At 42.1% G+C, this 21877-nt stretch overlaps 1 protein-coding gene across 5 annotated transcripts in view; it reads right to left on the bottom strand.

Annotated features, from left to right (window-relative positions):
* Nucleotides 1-21877, bottom strand: part of LOC102293551 (disco-interacting protein 2 homolog C) — a 198972-nt gene that overhangs the window by 130742 nt on the left and 46353 nt on the right. For 2 of the 5 annotated variants that reach the window (XM_042213034.1, XM_042213033.1), the window contains exon 1: nucleotides 2308-3265. The exons of 1 other annotated variant lie outside the window; for it this stretch is intronic. In XM_042213034.1, the coding sequence (XP_042068968.1) occupies nucleotides 2308-2440 (133 nt within the window). In that variant the 5' untranslated portion in view covers nucleotides 2441-3265. Of the gene's footprint in view, nucleotides 1-2307; nucleotides 3266-21877 lie in introns of those variants that run through there. 2 more of the 5 variants (XM_042213036.1, XM_042213035.1) reach the window with 1 other exon arrangement.

Consider the following 21877-nt stretch of genomic DNA (forward strand, 5'->3'; position numbering starts at 1 on the left):
GACACAGTATAACTGCATGTTAGCATGTAGCCTAGCATGCCCTTTTCTTTCTTTCTTTCTTTCTTTCCTTGTAAAAGACTATATAAAAAAGGGCTTTTTAAAATAATCTTTAATTAAGTTTTGATCTTAAATCTGGCCAGAGGCTTATCTAGAGCCCAGGAATGTCTCGTGACCTTACTGTGATGCTGATGCTTCAAATCAAACTGTTAGCCTAGCTTATCTGTTTTAAAGCTAAAGGGCAACAGCTGCTTATTCTGGGCCAGATAAGACACCCAGCAGGCTGTGTGGGAGGAGGAGGAGAAGGCCAGAGGTGAAGGTGCTATTGCGAGAGGAAGATGCCTCCTTCAACAGGGAGCTGCACCTCCTCTTAAAGCTGCTGGCACTCCGTCACACCAGACAAGATTAGCATTGCAGCACAGAAGCCAACAGAGATAACGCAGAGTGGTTGAAGCTATAGCCAAACATTGGTGACGTTTCAGCGCTATATATACACAAAACCAGAGGTGTTAACAGTGCTGCTAGAACAGGCCCCAATAACCTGGAGTTTTTAGACCCTGTCAGTAACTATCGGGTCTCCCTGCATTCGTCGTCATGTGCTCGTCATAACAAACAACAACATGGACTGTTTCACTGAAAGATTGATGGGTAAACCCACAGATATGGGAGCCGGCTGCAGTCCCTCAGCGTGGTTTCCCTCGGCAGGTGGTCCTCTGAAAGGAACCTGATGACAGACTGACGGAGGAACTTCTGCTATGCTGCTAATGGCTGCTGCTGAAAAACACGGGCAGAAACCGTCTTCTGTCGTCCACTTCCAGGAACAGCTGTGCCTGTTTTCCTTATTTTAGGAATGAGAAAACGGACTCTCAGTCAAAAACCTTTCCTGTGATTGTTTCAGTGTTGATGCAAGGATAAGGCGTATCAACCAAATCGAAAAGGAGTAAAACCCACCCTGACAGAGGAGAGAGATCAAGCATGTCAACTTGATTTTACACTACAGAAGAGGTGAGGTACACTCTGGACAGGCTGCCAATCTGTCACAGGGCTAACACAGAGAAAGACAGCCATTCACACTCACACCTAATTTAGAATGACCAGTTAGCCTAACCCCGGTGTCCGGACCGTGGGAGGAAGCCAGAGTACCTGGAAACATGAGCCCAGAGGCTGGTCAGCAACCCCGTGTCAACCCCCGGGAAAAATAAACATTCCCTAATCAGCTGGCAACTGGTTGATGGAGGATGCTGGCAGTCTCTAGAGGAAAATGGTTGCAACGAGCTATATGGTGTCTCAATGACAACCTTGATGTGATCACCAGCAGATTGCTGTAGTTGCCCATAATTTGCACTTGTCAGCAGTAATGAAATTCATAAAAAAGGTGACACAAACCTTCAAAGGGAAAGTTCTGCCTAAAGAAATGTGTTGAATTTTGATGATTAGTTAGTGAGTGTTTGCAGACTAGTCACCATCCTCAATGCAACCAACCAGCAATCACAAGCAGGTTTCTGGTGCACCACCCCCTCTGCAACCAGTTTCACCCAGACACACTCCAGCAACCTCCAGCAAGACTTTGTCAGCCAATCGGGGAATACAGTGCATATTTTTCCCTAGCAACCAGAGGTGGCCAGCAGGCTTCAGATGGTACAGTGCTTTTGATTCCTGGGGAAAGGACCCCAAACCCTAAAGCAGTTCTAATTCAGAACAGGAATCTTTTGCAGTGCTCGATTAAAATGGCCTTCTAGTTTTTGGAAATATTACTGTATTGCACCATATTCAATAAGCTTTGAAGAAACCGAGAAACTGTCTGCTCAACTAGTCAAAGAAAACAAAATCTTAACGAAACAGACAGAAATGTCAGATTAGTCAGAGCCAATAGGTCGACTAGAATCTTCAGGAAACAAGCAGAGACATCATACTTCATCTCTTCTACATCCTGTTTCCCTTTGCACCCAGTTGTAATTACACATAAGAGAAGTGGACAGAAAAAGGTTTATTTGCAAAGTTTCGTGAGAGTCACATCATGGCTTAAATGTGCGAACGGGACCACAGACTGCCTCAACCAGTTGCTTCTGTGTGCAGCGGGAGTCCGTGTGCACGCTAGCCGAGCACTACCAAAGAAAAACCACAGTGATAAAACACACACCAGGCTACATTCAAAACAACTGCGCACTGCAATCGCTAGACATCAGCAGGCTACTTTAAGGTTAAACATCCTTCACGGGAAAACGAAATCACTGAAGCATCACGATGCTGCAGCATACACCAAAGACCAACTTGTAACAAGTTTTTTCTGGCCTCTTTTAAAACTCGTACCTTTCTGAGCGTGCTGTATATCTGTCAGTCTGCAGGATGTGCACCAGTCCAGCTCCTCCCAGTCTTTTCCTCCCCCACCAACGTCCCCATCAGACTGTCCAACCAGACGACCGGCGAGCCTTTTCATCTCCATGAATCTTTCATGCTGCCTAAAACACCACTAACACTCGCTGGAATAAATCCCGTCGACAGACTCCTTCCCCTCCTCCTGCTGGGGAAACAGGTTCATCTCCTCATCGGGGACCTCTCACCACTTTCTCCGTCTACCTCGCTCCCTCCCTCTCCCTCTCCCTGACAGCCTGACCTACTGTGTGCTTCCTCCTCTGTCTTCTGTCTCTTTCATCCTTTATTTGATCTCCTGAGTATTATTCCCTTTTTTCTACTTCTCCATCTGACCTCAATATGAGCCAGATAGTCTCCACGCCCATCCACACCACACACAATGGACCAAACGCTGGGACGCACATACTCTTGTTTTTCTCTTTAACACAAACCAGAATAAAAACCAATCAAAACACCCCGTTTTAAATCACTGAGACAACGTTCAGCTTGTCAGATGGCTTATATGTAATTAAGCATGCTGTTATATCATATCAACTAAATGTTTTGTAGTTGGTCATTAAGGAAGTGGATGAGCAGGTGTTACGTCACCTTATTTGTGCATGTAAACCAATGTGACACCAAACATGACCTCAAAAGCCTGGACTGCAACTGAGGAAGTTGACACTTGTGAAATCAGGTGTCAGCTGAAATAAGTCAGCCTGGACCACACACTCACACCCACACCCACACCCACACCCTCACCCACGACCTTTAAGTGCTCTTATCAGTGGCTGTCAGTTCCTGAATGTGTCATGAAAGGACCGAGTGTGAGTGAGTCTGGAAGTTGGTTTTTTTCCTCCTCTCTGGGTCTAAATAATAATAATAATAATGGATCGGATTTATATAGCGCTTTTCAAGGCACCCAAAGCGCTTTACAATACCACTATTCAATCACTCTCACATTCACACACTGGTGGAGGCAGCTGCAGTTGTAGCCACAGCTGCCCTGGGGCAGACTGACAGAAGCGAGGCTGCCATATTGCGCCATCGGCCCCTCTGGCCAACACCAGTAGGCAAGTAGGGTAAAGTGTCTTGCCCAAGGACACAACGACCAGGACAGAGAGCCCAGGGATCGAACCGGCGACCTTCCGGTTACAGATGCGATTCCCAACCCCCTGAGCCACGGTCGCCCAAATAACAGGCATCATAACTGTAACCAGATCCTCCACTTGCATGCTGAACTGTAACACATACAGATGAAGTCACATGTTGCTTCTTTAATCCCAAATTTTACTTTTATCTTCACATGCTTCACATGCAAGGGGATTTCCTCCACATTTCCTCTTTTCTCACATAAAATACAATTTCACATACGTCAGTGTGTGTAGAAGTGATCCCCGTGAAGCAAAAGCTCAGTTTCAGATACGTTTTTCTGCTCTCGCTCTGTATGACGTCAACAAGAGGGGAAATCCACAACAAGGTGATCTAAGTAACACAGCTCAAGCTGTGAGCACAAAATCCCCACCCACGGATGTTCTGCCTCATTAAATTGTAACCTGGATGTAATAAGGTGTTTCTGAGGTTGGGGGCGTTACAACTAGTTGGGTCTGGGTGGAGCTGCTGCTACTACTGAAACGCTGCAGCTGGTGAGATTATGACCACTCCTGACACGTTCGCACTCAAAGCACAAAACTGTAAACATGAAAAAACTGGCTGAACACGCAAACACAAACAAGTCCGATTATTCTATTACGCTTGTACGCGTTACTGATGGTTAAGACACAATAAAACTCGGCTTTTTGGCCATGTTTTCTTACTAGATCCATCCCCACTGCTGATTTCTTTCACATGTTGTCAATAACTTTGGAACTCGAGGTTTACATTCAGTAGATGTAAACATTAATTAAGGAATCAGTCACAATTAGATTTGGAAAGGTCCACAGTTGCAATTTTTTTTTTTTGGAGGGGGGGGGGCAAAAGTAATGAATCAATCCCAGAAGGCTACTGATGAAGCTTTCATCCTTATTAATACTGAATACAAACAATCAACCGTGTCAACTGCACGACTCCATGTTTGCTGTAATTTCTCTCAATCTAATCTTCAAATTTCTTATTTTACTTTCAAGTTAATGTTCTCTCTATCAAACACTGATATAGCTTATAAAAGCCATAGTTAGCACAAAGAAGCAACTTTTAACTCCTTCTGATCCTTAAAATGACATATGTTATGATATTAATGTTATGATTTATTGGATTTACCTTCGGAGTAAGGCAGGATCCAGCGTGCTGCTAAAGGTGTTCCAGTCAGCGCGTCGTCTCTCTGACTGACCTCCAGACTGTCTGAAGGGCTGCCGTCTCTGCTGGGTGTCTGACTTGAAGTCCTCAGACACAGACTGTGTCACACGAAAAACGCTCCCTGGAAACACGCTCGCTGTCTCCATAAGTCAGGTGAATAAATTAGAGCTGCTGTATTATTTAACCGTGGCACAGTTGAACGGCCGGTCTCCCTGCTGATCCAAATCTGTCACTTCACCTCACACTCCGCTCAGGGTGACAGGGCCCTTCTGGCCAGACACACACACATGCAAACACACAAACACACACCCAGGTTGGCATGTGCAAACATACACTTGGTGCAAGTAATGTCTCCAAGCAGAAATGTGCATCTCGCTGCACAAAAATACACAAAAATGCAGTCTATGCAATCTTTATTGGCACACACACACTCACTCTACTGTATACAGTACTGTAAAATGCCCATATATTATGCATGCAGAGAGACATGTACAGTCTCTGTGCTTTCTAGGACACCATTTGTTAAAGATCCATTACCACTTTATCTGACCTGAGCTCACCGTTTCTCCTTTAACATTTGTTATTTTTCACTTATTTATTTTCTTATTTATTAAGGAAATTACAAAATAGCAAAATTAACAGCAGACTTACAGCATAAAGTGAATGTACACCTCTTTATCTGTACATAGAGAATAACTAATAAAACTCCTATGAGCTGAAAGCATAACAGCCAGCAGACCACTGAAATCAAGGCCAACACTTTCTGTTCTCTGCGAGAGTAACTGTTTACAGTTTGACTATGAATTCTGATGATTTTTCAAAATAAAAGGCTAAAGCAAGATAAACCTGAAGTCCTTAAAACTGCATCATAAGCACTGCAAACAGCCTTTGTGTTGGTAGCAGACTTTAATCTTCATTAACACAGTGAAAAACAAAAAGTGAGATAAGAGGCAGCTGGAAAACTCTGCATTTGATAAATGATGACAGAAAGACACTACGGAAGTAAACAAGAGGTCTTCACAGGTGTGGAAGAGGATGAGCAAAGAAGAAGAAAGAAGCAATCCTGTCCATGCATCTGTCGCCTTTCCAATTATCCAATGGAGTCTGCCATAGGGAAAGAGGCGGGGTAACCCTGTACAGGTCGCCAGTCTGTAACAGGGCCAACACAGAAACACAAAACACCACTAACACTGACATTCACATCTTAGAATCACTAACCAACCTAACCCCACTAACTGCATGTCTTTAAACTGTGGAAACTCCGCCCAGATGCTGGATCCAAACCCGGGACCTAACCACTGAACTATGGTGCTGCTGAAACAAGTTATAAGAGGCAAAAAGACACCTTATGCGTTTGTTTGCGTCACAGTCAGCCTCTGATGGCAGCATTTGATGGTCTGGGAATAAGAATGCGTTTGACTTTCACGTGTTTGGAGACGATCGTGCCCGGATCCATTTATAGCCATTATATCAATGAGGAAGAGACTGAGACGGAGCGGCTCAAGTCCAACTTGGATCTTGTCTGGTTTTCTCAGAAGCCAGTAGACCCATGAAGACCTTTAATGTAAACTGCTGCAGAAAAGAGAACCTCCCCTCAGGTCACTCAAGGATAAAGCTCACCAGTGAATCTCGGCTGCTCTCAAAAGAAGTTTCTTTGGCGTTTCCTGTGTTTAGGTTGGCCGGCGGACCACTTTTTCCTTTCGCTTGCTCTGTTCTTCCCTTTCATTTCCTTTGGCATTCCCTCCTCTCCTATTTATGTCTCTTTTAAATCTACATCTGAGTTCCCTCCCTTTCATTCTTACCTTTCTCACTTTTTCATAATCCTTCTCCCTCCCGTTGCACTCCTTATATTCCTCTCTCCAGCTCTTTTCCCCCCTCTTATCCAACCCGCCACCCCATCCCCATTTATATCCACTCTCTCGGTGTGTATCGTGGCCATTTATGGGCAGTGTGCTCAGAGCTAAATCTCCCTCAGGCAGCCTCAAACACAAAGTCAACATTTCCTCAGGATTGAGGAAGGTGGAATAGAGTCCTGCTGGCTTTGTCGCTATAAAGAGCCTCAAATCTTATCCGTCCAGCAGCCATGTTCCATCAAAATGTCTTTGGATAAGGACAAAGAGAAATGACATCAGGCACAACACTGAAGGAGCACACCGGTTTCCACTCAGTGTTCTTGGTTTAAGAGTCAAGTAAAACTAAAAGATCAAAAGCTACAGCGACAGGTGTGAGAGTTTTTGAATCACTCGGACCACAATGACCTGAAGAACATCAGAGTGGGATTTAAACTCCGTCATTCCAAAAGGAATCTGTGGTTTGAATCATGCAAGCATGCAGGCATTGGCCATGCACCTATGATACCCCGGGCCGCTCTCATTCCTGGGGCGTCAAATAAAGTCGCCGCTGGCATGCGTCACCTACGTCCGCGGTGCCCTTTGGCAGTGGGGCACATTTTAAAACCAGACCACAGCGTTTTTCTCAGCCTACCAGGTAGTTTTAAGTGCCTAAACCAAACAAATCCTAGAGTGAGGAAAAAAACTAAACCAAGTGCAAAACATAAAAGTAGAAACGAACCATGTTTTGCTTGTGGATAAACCAGCCAGTGTTGCGCTATGTGACAGCCTCTTTGGAGACCGCTATGATTAATAGAAGAAACATGAATATTAATGATCGTTTTTCACGTGTGGTTCAAGATATCCCGCCGACACACATCTACACATAAACCACCACGGTCTCCCAAAGAGGGCGTAACAAATCATTTCCATTGTATGAGGCGACAGTTAGGAGGCATATGTTGTTGGGAGCATGCAATAAATAATGCAGAGGTTTTGCTACAAGCATATGTTTCCAATGTGCATGTAAAATGAGTGCCTTGGGGATATTTCTGGTATGTATCCCAACATGTATGCTACCTGTGTGCAGATTAGCCTTCAGAGAACTGTAACTGGAGACGCAGCCTTTTATTACTGACTCATGGATGTGAAGAAATCTGTCCAGATAAAGTTTTAACACCAAAAAAAAAAAAAAGGGAATTCCACAAAACATATTTTATTTGTGGGTTATTAAATGGTAATTTTTGTCTTTAATTATATTGTGAAGCACCAGTTGGACAAGCGTGTTTTGATTCGCCTCATTGAAGTAGTTATTCTTTTTGTCATGCAGAGCTGATAAAGACTGACAGTGTTATAGCAGGCTGGTTCATCTCAAAGAGATGTGTGAGTAGCAGAGCCAGTCAATGCGATGAATCCCCCCAAATGTCATTTTTAGCCATGCACTTTGCCTGTCCTCAGCACTAACCCCAAGTATCAGCATGATGTGCCTGTTAGTTTCCACACAAACATAACCTGATTAAACCCAGTTGCTTTAATTTTAAGTTAGCTCGATTTAAAGGAAAACATTTTCAGAACTGAATGTGTATACAGCAACACTATGGTAATCAGTGTCTGGAGACCACATCACCATGGTGTAGTGATCTTGTAATCCCACTACTTGAGGCAGGTGTAACTGATTACTTTGCCAAATAAGATGACACAGTTTCTGTCATGAAACGTAACCATCGTGGCTCAAGAGTTGGCAGTTCGCCTTGTAATCGGAAGGTTGCCGGTTCGAGCCCCGGCTTGGACAGTCTCGGTCGTTGTGTCCTTGGGCAAGACACTTCACCCGTTGCCTACTGGTGGTGTTCAGAGGGCCCGGTGGCGCCAGTGTCCGGCAGCCTCGCCTCTGTCAGTGCACCCCAGAGTGGCTGTGGCTACAATGTAGCTGCCATCACCAGTGTGTGAATGACTGAAAGCGCTTTGGGGTCCATAGGGACTAAGTAAAGTGCTATACAAATACAGGCCATTTACCATTTAACCAGTGCAGAATAAGCATCAGTGGCACAGTTTTTACTTCTATGACAATTCTTTGTATAACTGGCAGAGCACATACTCAAGCACGTCATTCATGGTGACTGAATGACAGTGAATCACACACTTTAGACATTTGAGCGTTTTCTTTATTTTCCTTTATTTTTATAAAGTTTTCTATGGCAATTTCAAAACAGATTTATATTTTTTGTTGTTTAACAGACTATTTTTTATAAGTTATTTTTATGTGATAAACTATTACAACAATAACTGAGCACGACATAATACAACCCTAATTTTATAACCACCTGAAATTTCAGTTGTCACCACCAACAAAACTCTGCCTACGTCTTTATCTCTCCACCACAGCTGAAGTGCATTTAGCTGGAAATTGAAAATTCAACCCTAATTTTGGATTTACGACCCGTTCTTCATGTGCAGACAGAGTCTGACTATTCCATATGGAACTATAGATGCTCATATTTCCATTTTTGAAGAATTTAATGGATTTTTTTTTCAGAAACCTGCCACTAAATTTATCTCTCCGCCACTGTTTGGTGCCAGACAGGTATCTGCTTTTGATTCAAAAACTGGTGCCGCCTCCTTCTGGTGCACAGGAGGCTGAAAGGCTTCATGGGTTCTTCTCTTTTATATTAAACATACTCATTTCCTCTTCTTTGAATATAAAAATTGACCTTTGCAGTCTTGCTTTCTTCCCGTCCGACTCTTTGCCCTATTTTTATGCTTCTCTTACATCTGGCGTTCCTCCTGAGAGGGAATTAAAACTTATTTCATGATTACTTGCAGCAGACTTCTACTTCGTCCTCCTTCCTCTGTCCTCCTCCACGGCTATACTAATTCCATCAATGCATCTCAAAGGGAAGCTGAACACACAAGGACCAGTTGTAATTAAGTCTAGTGTCTCGGGGCTCCGTTCACCTGCTGCTTCCCTAAGCACTGCTGACACCCACCGAGGCTGACCAATACTTCATTATGGCTTAAGTGAAAAAGAATCAATAGCAGCTAGCAGAGCAGTCAAGTCTGTATGGCCTCCGCTCGACTTCCCTGTCAGGCATCAATCACAGACAGAGAAAGAAAGGCAGACGACCCAGAGGAAAAAAGCTGAACAGCAGAGAGCTTCAGCGAGAAGACTCAGCCTGTGCTGCAGACTGCTAATAGGAGCAATGTGCAGCTGGCAAGTTTTGTGATGACAATAACAAAAGCAGAGCTTCTTTGCAAGATGAAAGGGAAAAAAAGTGATATTGAGCACTTAACCTGTCTGGAGTAGTGATAACATCATAAATCTCTATCAAAATGTCAGTGAGGCAGAGGTAGGAGAGAGAAAAATAATATCAAAACAACAGGACCACTGCCAGCGGCGGCAAAAGGACTTCAATTATGTACATAGAACCTAAACTCTGTATGCAAAAGTGTAGAAGGTCAACAAATCCACCCAGCTGACGTAGATATTTGTCTTCCATTTTCAGGGAAAAGTTCATCTCTTGCATTTGAAGCTGCTGAAAGACTGACATCACTGAGTCAACAAACAATAGGTGACTCTTCAAGGTGTAGAAATGCAAACAGAAGCCAAGCACCTGCTTCCCTATTGTACTGAGAGCACCCAGCTGTTTATAGCTTCAATAATCCCGGCTCCACAGATCTGTGAACTTTGAATTTCCTCACGAGCAAACTGGGTCACTGAAGCAGTCTGTTGTAATGCTGTATGTAAAACCAGATGTAGCAGGAGGATTTGAGTCCGTGGGAGCAGGTGAGGAGTTATTTTAACACGTGCAAAGTAAGTCAGACGGATCTTGACAAAGAGCCGTCTTCACGCAGTACAAAGGTGGTGAAAATGCAATGTGATAGAGACCTAAATGTGCTCTTTGTCTATGGCAAAAAGAATCAGCCATAGTAATATAAAGTCATCCGACAATATTAGGATTCAGATTTTTCCTATAACTAATTCGCCTATACCCAAATAAACAACATCAGCCTGAGCAAGAACACTTCTAGTCAGAAAACAAGGTCCTTCACTAGACCTCCATTAACTATACAGAAACCTGACCCCTCCCTGCCCATTGTGAGTAAGATAATAACTCTGTTCACTGATGATGCCGTCCTTTTACGCGGTGCTTTTCTCTATCAAAACACTGTGGTCATGAATGGGCTGCAGGACAAAGCAGAGCACAGTGAGCGATTTTGTTTCCCAATGAAAGTTTATCACATCCTTCCTGTTCTCAGTAAATGAAGGAGGGGGTCGGGGTACAGTTCCCGTGTAAAAGGACCGGTCAGTCTACCCTCCACAGAGGGGAAAGTAGCTCATCGCCAGAGGATCAGGTAAAGAAAAAGAAAAAAATCAATGTAGCATATTATTGTGGGATTTGTGAAGTCTCTAGATGCAAGAACTGCTTGAAAACTCTAAGTTGATGAAGCAAGAACTGGACTTTGCAACCAGTCCACCAAGTTAGGAGTTTGAGATTAGGCAAACTGGTTCCTAAAGTAACTGGAAGCTCTAATGTGGTCTGCAAAGAAAAGATGTGAACAAAAGCTGATTGAGCAGGCTGTCCACGAGCAGACAAGCTCACGAGACTAAATATAAGCCTGGAAAATAAATTTTTATAGCCCAAATCCAACAATTTGTCAAATTTAACAACTTTACTGTACAGCAAAAGAAAAATGACCATTCATTGCTAGGACCCTCATGGTTATGTCCTTGCTTTGGTTGCCAGCAGATTCCAGTGGTTCACCTGCTGCTTGCAGGTAGACTTATGTGACAACACCGTCCAGCTACTCACACAAACCAAAAACAGATACCGTGAGTTTGCTGTCATAGAAAACGTTGCTGCAGCCAACAAATTTCAAACTGTGCAGTTTTTCCACATATCCACACGTCAACATAACGTTCCCGCCAGGACAACAAATATTCCAAAACACCAAATACAACAGCCAAAGTGACAAAGGTTATGCTTCCGTTCAAATGGTTTTGAATAAAAAAATAAATGTTTGAAAAAAAAAAAAGATAAAGATGAAAGAAGGAATTGCATTAATTTAAATAGTTTCTTAATAAAAATTAATCATCTTGTTAGACTTCCATGAAATCTTTAAATGTAGGAATCAAATAAATAATGGATGAGTGACTTATACATGTGCAGTACAAGTATATTAGCATATGACAAAAATACCAGTCTTATTCTATGCTACACCCCAGAGAAAGTAAGTCAGTGAGTTCACATTTAACTGCACTCATCTTCAGTACTTCATTAATATTTCCAACAGATTCTGGGAAAATCCTTCCAAAAAACACTCAACATTCCCCAGGTATGAATGAATCACACGGCTCAGAGTACAGCTGAAACAAAAAAAACTTTTCAGTGGACAGGTGCTGAAGAAATCACCCAGTTCCAAAAGTCCTTGAAATATCCGCAAAGCACGAAAGACTCCTTATTTTCAAGCCAGCGAGCCTCCGATCTTATTCAGCTGTGATGCTAAGTAACACAATCTAACCTCTTCACTTTCAGAAGTAATTACCTGAGCAGACTCTGAGGCCTCTGAGGTTTTTATGTGAACGAGGCTCCGCCACACTTAAACCAAGCTAATCCAGATTAATGCCCGGTCGGGGCTTTTCCTTCATGTTGGCCTGATGGAAATCCTTTTATTACAACAGCTTTGTCCAGCCATTAAATTGCAATAAATAATTTGTCTCAAAACGTTTTAAAAATTACATATTTTAGCCTCCAGGTGACTTTTAGATTACTTTATGCAGTTTATTTTTAGGCCAGTGCTTTATTGGTTATTTGCAATCTGTCTTGAATTAAATTTCTAACTTCAAAGTTTTAAAAAAAAAGTGCAATTCCTCATTTTTAGTTGGTAAAATGGCTACTATTTTAAATAACCCTTTCACTGTTGTAATCTTTATTGTAACCATTAAAATTAGCCCGAGTGGGATTAAGCAACAGAGACATAAATACAATGTTTGAGTTTTAAACCAAAGCTAATTAGTTACTGCTTTCTCTGCAACCTGCTTTGCAACCCATCTCCAACCAAGCTCCTCCGTGTGTTGTGTCTGACTTCTCATTATGCTGTCATTGGATTAGCCACAGATGGATGGACTGGGAAGTCCCAGTTCAGAGCCATGCCACCAAATATGATTAAGCTTACCAGTTTCAATACTTTGTTGCAGAGCAGACTTTCAATATTAAAGACAATTTTATGGGCAGACTTTTTATGCTGGACATTTGAAACAAAGCTACATGCATGCAGGGTGGTAGCAGCAGCAGTTAAAACAGCTCTGTGCTGTTACACAACAAGCACGAGAGACTCTCAAGAGAGGCTATACACCAGCTGAGCACAGTCCAAAAATGGCCATTCTGCGACAGAAAAAAGAAACATTCCTTAAATACTAAAGTGCACAATCTACTTCAGTCCAAAGATAGCCCTGCAGCGCTGCCTCCGAATCCACTCGGGTTTCACTGAGCAGGAAAGAAATTGAGAGCCGTTCCACAATGCGAGGATTATGTGATTATTTAGAAATACATCTAAATCAAATAAACGTACATAGACTCGTGTCGGTGACACTGTTGACACGGTGATTTGTCCCTGTGGAGGTTTATGGCCATTAACCATCCCTTCAAGCAGTAACACATCAATCACAGCAGTGACTGAGGCAGCATTAATTTAAAAATGAGAATTTGAAATAAATTATCAGAGCTCTGGTTAACAGTATAACCCAAGTAGGGCCCTCTGAGGCCACTAGAGAGGGAATTAGTGCTCAGTTAATTATGATACACTGATATGCATGTTTCCTGGGGGTTGAGAAAAATCAACAAAGTGCACAAGGACTGCTATGAAATATTCCTCTAAGCGTTACACGTTTATCATTAAGGTCCAACAATTCTCTGGAGTCAGCAACAAATGTAGCTTTTAACTACAAACATCCTGAGACGTTTAGATTCTGGTAATTTGGGTTTTTTTAAAATCAGGCAACAGAAACGTTTGCAGATCCTTTTCTAAATCGATTTATGATTTGGGGAATTTCAATGCAAGCATACGATTATGACAGCCCTGACATATGAATCATCAACTCACTGTGAACACTTTCCATTAAAACTATATTCTGCTGGATAAATACTGTGTGGATTACTGAGGGGAATCGGTAATCTGACCTCTGGAAAAAGAAGCTGATTGGTTTTTAATTTAGCCTTGAAGGCCACAAAAGAAATTCCATTCATACTCATTATAGTGGAGCACAGGTAATTTGAGTCGACTGACCCTGTAACCAATGGATTCAGATATTAGATTTCCAAAGCTTGCAGTTGAATAATAGTTTGGGTAGCTTTCTTGAGCAATTACTTTATGGGAACTTCATGGATAAAATATATACTTTAACACATACTTTGGTGCTTTTTGTCCTTTTATATAATGAAATTTGAGTTTATTTAGGCAGCGTACACAAGGAAAAAACCTTAGACAGACAAAGTGAGCAACATTTAGAGCCTCATTATAATACAGCGCTCTGCTGTGAAACCTTAGATGCTGATTTTGATGCTTTAACGCGGATGTAAACCGTGCATGTGTTGTAAAATCAGCACCAGATCAACAAGGGAGCTGCCAAAAGTACCTTCTTCTTCTTAAAGCTTTAAAAGAAGGGTCAGAATTCACATCTACAGGACAATAAAAGTGGATCACAAACTACCCTGAAATATCAATTTTCTTTGGATGAAATGATGGCTATTGATAATAGCCTAGCTCCCACTCTCTACCAACTCAGCAAGCCTATCCACAGAGGGCAACCCCACACGACCCAAAGGATCTGCTGCAAACATCCTGCGTTCACGCCCTGACAGGCCAGAGTGCCACGAGGGGGACCATCACAATAATAAGGCAAGTGGTTTTAATGTTGTTGAGTTTGTGGGCCTCTCATCCCTCAGGCTCTAAAGAAACTCAGCGTATGTGCCAAACGCACATACATCCACGAAAACACAAATACAGTCATAACACCACAACAGACAACTGGTCCTGTCTGCAGTGCACATATGGTCAGGTGCAGAAAGAGAAGCATGTCAGCAGAAGGCATGAACCGAGTGTCATCTAAAACAATCGATCCCATTTTGAAGTTAATCCTACTTAAACTGGTCAACTGAACTGATGCCAAGAAGAGGAACCTGAAACCGACTCACAGCCACTAAGAGGAAAAGACAAAGCTGATCAAACTCCTGAGCACAGGGCTTATTTCACATTCAAGGTCAGCACTGGTGTCATGGAGTTTGATGTTTGTATGTAACACTGTGGTATGTTAACATCAGACTTGAAGAATTATAATACATCTGGGTGTTAAGACATGAATCCTCAGTCATGTTTTGGACTTTTGTTATATTAGGATGCATCTAACTTATATTTGCAATCTTACTACAGAATTTCCCACAGGAGATTTTATGTGCACTACATGCCTACCAAGCCTCCTACAAGGCAGACTGAAGCACCTAGTAGCAATAATACTAATAACACTAATACTGATAACAGCTCTTTAGTGGACTGCTTACCACCAAATCGGGTTCATTGTAAATAAGTAAAGCCTGGTTTCAATCATGAGCTTTCTCCTGTTTGAATAAGCTTCTTTTACTCTTTTAAATGGTAAACAAACAAATTGGAGTTCTTCCACATTCAGTATGTTAAACTAATTTCTGGTTCTTTCTTTTAAATTAGTCAATGTGTTGTTTCTGCCCTGAAACCCATTGTATATTACTGAGGTCTTGGCTGTGAGATGTGCTGCGCCCCAAGGCTGCTGGGAGAACAGAGAGCCAGCTCTGATAACTCGCTGAGTCACATGTTTTATGCTCTGCCAGCATCCAGAGTATAGCCAGAACCCTGCAGCTACACACTGGGTCGGTCCCAAGAACAGTCAGGAGTCCTGTCCCACGGATCCACTGAGTGTGTGCGTTTGATCCTCGAGTGTGCGTTTGCTCTTTTGGAAGTCACAGCTTGTCGTAGCAGCTGAAGAGCTGCACTGACTCACTTGGCTTGCCCCGCTGATTAGTGGACATGTGTGGCATCAGCAAGCCAGTAAAGCGGTCGAGCGGTCAGCAAGACTGTCAGAGCAAAGTGAAGCAGGCGGAGACATCAGTTAGATACGAACGACACTGAAGCCCTAAAGTTCCTGACATGCACTTATTAAACTAAAATATATGAGCTAAAAGCATTCAACAAATAAACAACGTCATCTCTGAGGTTTTTACTCTGTAATTTTCTGGGTAAGTGTAAAAAAATTAAATTTGGAATTCACATCCAAGTTTCACTTTATCACTATCCATGTGTTTCGTTTTGTTTTGAGGGTTTTTAATTCATGAACAGCACTTCCTTGTAAAAATCTTGCTCTCTTGGTAGAGCTGGGCGATAGAACGATAACGATATGTATCGCGATATAACTTTTACTCGATAGAGAAATTAAGCTATCGCGATAGACCTCGCCGCTCTTGTCCTCCAAAAAAAAGAAAAAAGAAAAAAAAAAAGGTCAGCCAATCCAAATTAAGTAGCGCAGAGCCGAACCAATCACAGCCGCAGCGTCACGTCGCGTGACTTGTTACGTATAGCACAAGTGCCAAGCCGCAAGTGTGTTTGTTTGGGAAGCAGCCAGCGGGTAATGGAGGAAATGAGTGTGCCGACTAGAAAAATCAACCGAGCGTGACCGAAGAGAAAACAGATGATGGTTCCAATGCCGGAGAGATTGTCAAACGGAAGAGCCATAGAAGTTCCGTAGTGTGAAGGTATTTCGGCTATTTCAAGTCTGACAAAAAACAGAGTAGCGTGCACTGTAAATTGTGCCGAAAGCAAGTCTGGAAATACAATAAACTGGTGCATGCGTCACACTGTGCGCCACGTTATTGTTTCGGTGAAATGAATTTCTACAATACTGTTACTGTTAATTCTACTCTCTGCAGTGTTTAAATGCTTACATACACACACAGTTACTGTCCCTCCACACATACGACTCGGTTCTGCTTCTATGCCCCAGCTTTGTTTACTTTTTCCCACCGAGGCTTCTAGACTTCTGATTGGCCAACATTTCTGCACGGTTAGGAATCTAGCGCCACCTGCTGCTTTGGCATGTTCATAGCAGCGTTTTCCTTCATTTCTGCCTTTATGTGTGGACGGGATTATTTTTTAAAACGAAAACGGAAAATCTCAGTTTTCAAAAATACCCGTGTACGTGTGGACGTAGCCTCAGTCTCTGACTGGAAGCGCTAATTCGTCATTCGGCTTTTGTCAGACTAAAGTAACTGTTAAAACTGTTTGAAAAGCTCAGCTATACAACAAGGAGAGATTGAGAATTTCCTTTTAGTTCTCAGTTTATTTGATATTGACAAAAGTTAGTCAGTTTTGTCTGTTCTTCTGTAAAACAAACTAAGATTTATTTTTAGAATTAATATTTTGTTTCTAAGTGGAATTGACAATTTAGTCTGTTTCGTTTGTTCTATTTTGAAACTTAAACGCTTTAGCGGCTGCCTTTTGTGTAGTTTGCAATATTTGCCTTTATCTGAAAAAGTCTCATGTTCCTTAAGTACATCTACCCTGTTGAACTTATTATGGGAAATAAATATTTAAATAAAAACAAGCTGCTGATTATTTCACATTTTACTTGTGAGCAACGGCACATTTAAATCTTACAAATATAGTTATTTGGCTTATATCGTGATAGATATCGTTATCGCCTGAAATGAAAAAAACATATCGTGATATGAAAAAATCTCATATCGCCCAGCTCTATCTTTGCAACTTCTCATTTGACTGAGTTACTGTTGCCTATGCACAAAGGAATAATGTTTCCATGGATCGATTTTTAACCCTTTAAAGCCGATCGGAGCGGGCACGCTCCATTTTGCGTAACTATTTTTAAATCCCGGTAGCTCTGCAACCACGTAAGCTAGCGCAATAATTTTTTTTGCATATGAAACCGGAGGAGTTGTACTTACATCTGATGCCATCAGCTTGTCCTAGGTCACAGTTTCCTTCCACATATAGCTTTGCAAAAACTGCATAAAAAAGCACTTGCAGCAACAAAAACATAATATTCCAGAAACACGCTTTGCCGATCCGATCAGCTGTTTGTAACACTTCCTACGTCCATCAGCGAACTATCACATGTCCGCCATGACCTGCCCGAAACCGGAAGTGACGTCATTTTGCGGAAATGTAGTTTTTTACCATCAGGGCCTTATGAGCCTATACTGGTGTTTTTAAAAGTTATGTTTGACTTTATGACTTTCTGTGTCGTTTCTGGGATGCTTAGGACTCATATTGCACTGCTGGAAATAGTTTATTTTGATGCATATGCTGTTTTTTTGCAAATTTGCATTATAATATTTATTTTCGTTTTTCCTGCAGTATACAAAAATAAAACTATGAAGACACTCAAAATAAATTTCCTGTGGTGGGAAACTATTTTGTGCAACTTTTTTGTATTTACAGTTTTGAGGGATAAGCCTCTTAAATTTCTCTAACTAGAAATATATGTTAAAAAAACAAAAACGATTTTCAATTTTTTTGTAGTTTATTGCACTTTTTTGCAATTTATGTAATTACTATGCACTTAATGCATACATATTATTAAAATTTGGGCTATAATGGTTGTATTGATGTATATCAACTTGAAATGCTCCCAAAAATGGCACACAGCATGTAAAAATATAATATAAGCTCTGGAGGACTTGGTTCTAGGTCTTAAAGGTTTAAGTAAATTGGATGTAGACTTCACTGTATTGAAACAGATACAAGAACTCAAAAAGGGCTTAAAAGCAGCATTTCGACTGATTTCTGTCTGTAGTTGGTGACTTTTTCAAGGTGAACATACAATTTCAGGCCATGACTGTTGCTGAGAAGTTGCAATTTTGGAGTCAGAGTTGAAATATGTCAAGTCTATAGTCCATCAACACACGTCGTTGACAGTCTTCTCTCTGCTTTTACCCTCAAGTTCAAAAACCAGGAAATCAGTCTGTCAAATAAAACAGAAGTCGCTCTGAAAATTACAAACCAAGACGTTTTCACATTTCTGGGGTTTCTTAAGTAGGCGGCCACAGTTCAAGTTTATTCGCGCATCAACAACATTATATTACAGAACTGGGTGAGAAAATGTGACTAACTTATATTTCTTCAGGTATTTTCCCTCACTGAGTAAACCACTCACACACACACCGTGCGCTCTCTGTCCAAAGTGCTGAGTGTGTATGTGCTGATATCAGAGAGGAGGAACGCCGCCACCATGCAGGATTACTGTGTCACCCTCACACTTCTATTAATATCACAGCATTTATCCTGCGGGGGGGTGTGCGTGCATATGTATATGTGCATGTGTGTGTGTGACCAGAAACACAGAAGGAACCACCAAGCAGAACCCCATCACCTCCACCTTTGGTATAACTGGAAAGACACCATTAAGCAACCCATGCGTTAATAAACGCTGCTGGTGTGGCTCAGTCACACAAAAAAATGTGTCTTTTGGCGGCGAATCTTGACGTGCCGCGTTATGGCGTGAGTGAGATGTGTCTGTCACTCCCAACTCATCATTTCTGAGAATGAAAGGGTGTGAATCACACGCCTAACAATGCAGTTTTTAATGTCTAAACCTAACCAGGGAAAGCAAAAGTAAAACCAGAGGAGAAACAAACACAATCAGCAAGTTTACAGGAAGCAAAACACAAACGTCCCAAATGACACAAACCACAGTTTCCTGACTATAACCTGTGATTTATGCCTGCAGTTATTCTACCCGGCCAGTATTGCAGTGGCACCAGTTTTAAAGGACACCTTCTGCTTCAAAGATGCAGTGCAGGTGGCATGTGACAAAACGCTATTATATTACAGCCCAGGATAAAAACATGTTGCATCATGACCCCCCTGTGAGCTTCTGTGAGTTTCTCTACACAACACTTTTGTCACATATGAAGAATCTGCCTGAGGCGCGCGAGTCGAGGTGTGTGCGCGTGTGTGCACGTCGGTGAATGATTATGTAAAACTGAGCAGCTGAAAATGTGTGCGTCTCACTGTCGAGATACTTTTCCCTTGACTGACTTGTGTCCCCGACAAACAACTGCAATGTCACCACACACACACACACACACACACACACACACACACACACACACACACACACACACACACACAAAACCAGCTATGTGATCCAATTCACCTCTGTTCACATACTGCAAAGTCAGACAGTGAGAACTTGTGTTTGGAAGAACTGGTTCTGGAAAAGTGACAGAGCTGAGACAACTTTATGGGCACAAGAGGAGACAAGTGAGGGAGGATGTAAGATAGTAAGTTACAAAAAAAGAACAAAAAGCAAAGGGTATGGGATCAAAAGGAAAGATATGAAAGAATAAAGGGTAGATTAGAAATGGGTAAGGATGGGAGGAGATGAAGAAGAGAAGAAGGTTACAGAAAGGCTAAGGAAAGGCCAATAAACAAGACAATGGAAAAAGAAATCCTAAAGAAAAGAAACGTAGGGATAGAAAGAAGCAGGAGGTAAGAAACAGTAAAAATATCTGAAGGATGGATGGAAAGATAGGAAAGGAGAAGAGGTGAGAATGGGAATGCAGAGGAGTGCGTTACAGAAGCAGATGGGGATAAAAGAGGAAGATGGAGACAAAGAATGACAAAGGACGATGGACAGATGCATGCATCCTTATTTTTCTTTCTCCATAAAGTTTCGAAGCATCCACTCGTTTCAAATCCACAGTTTCTCTCCATCCCTCCTCCCCGTGGAGTTAACCGGGTCACTCTGCCACAACAAACTATCATTAAGGCTCGATAACAGCAACAGCCCACTTCTTGCTAAAATGTCAAATGTGATTATAATACTGCAATGCCTTCAACGTGGCATCCACAGTCTCACTCTCTGTGACACAAACACAAACACACTCTGACATTTCCACTGAGCTGGTGGAGAGCACGGAGTCTGCAAAAAGCCGTGAACGAGGGAAGGACCGGGCTGCGAGAGAGGGTTAATCACCAGCTCATTTATTAATAATGAAGATAATTAGGTAAGTGTGAGGACGAGTGCAGAAAAAAAAGGCAATTATTGAAATTGTGTGTGGCAGTGTGAAATCTGCTGAACGGTTGTGCGTGTTTTGCCTCTGACAAGCTGTTTTCACACGTGAACTTTGGGTAATGTCGGGAAAATAATGTCAGGATGTTGTCTGAAGTTGCCCTTTCTCACATCTGGAGACAGTCTGCCTCAGATGTGTTCATACTGCAGCAAATACGCTGCTTGGTTTCAGCAGCGGTGCAGTCATCAAAATCTAAAGATGGACGGATATTTGAAATCTATTTAACTGTATATCCGTGTTCTAATAACCTCCATCCAGCCAAACTGCTTCCCTTTCAACATAAAGTCCACGACACAATCATTTAAACTGAAGCCAGTGAAATCCCGTCAGTGTGCCCTGAAGCAAGGCAATTAACTCCTGTACATTCAAATCTTCCTCCAGTCTCACTATGACAAACAAATAAATAAATAAAGGTTTAAAACAGATTTATTTAGTGCAGCTCCAAAGGAAAATCCTACCCTCCGGTCATATTTTGGAGAACTAATTTACGTGTGTTGCATTGGGCAATTAGCCAGCGCTCTCACTCAGACAGACTGAAAATGAAAGCGGGTGTAGTGTACAGTGGATTTAACCTGTGACCCGCCTCTTGCTTTAGCTGTCCAGATTCCTTAAGCTCAAAGCAAACCCGCCATCTGAAACTGGCCTGCAGGATGAAACTGGACGTCTGGCTTCACCTGAGGAATGAACTCTGCTGACGGAGCTGACTCAGAGCCCAGGGATTTGCATAGAAAAGGCCTTAATGACACAGTCTGTCAAATGCCACTCGAGATTTTTTCACCCTGGAGCTACAGATACAGTTAAAGAGCGAGCGACACGTCAGTGTCAGATCACTATAGAAATGCTTCAAGTCACCTTGAAGTGCGGGTGACACCACGACTGCTTTTTCTGCTGTTGAAACGTCGTATCTAACAGACGACAGATGCGTGGAAGAGACGTGGATGAGTATGAATGTCGGCGCTTGTGGACACAGACCTTCAAAAACTAAACTCAGATCCAAACGGATGCTGGTTTGGGACCAACATCAGCCGTTATCACTGAAATATCACCGATATGATTCAACCATGTAACAAGAAGGTCTGATTTTTCATCCAACTCAATCTGAATAACTTCAGCATGAATTTGTTGCCGTGCATTCCCTCATACATACGTTTAGTCTCAGAGTCAAACACAGATTAGGAGTTCATGAAATTCTTTATGAAGGTCTTTCATGTCATCATGATGCTGCCTTTGAATGTTTACGCAGCTCAGAACTGATATGACACAACAGATGAACGCTGGCTGCTGACATCAGTC

Source organism: Haplochromis burtoni, unplaced genomic scaffold (assembly GCF_018398535.1).
Source record: "Haplochromis burtoni strain Fernald_Lab_line unplaced genomic scaffold, NCSU_Asbu1 Contig_410, whole genome shotgun sequence".
Classification (NCBI taxonomy): Eukaryota; Metazoa; Chordata; class Actinopteri; order Cichliformes; family Cichlidae; genus Haplochromis; species Haplochromis burtoni.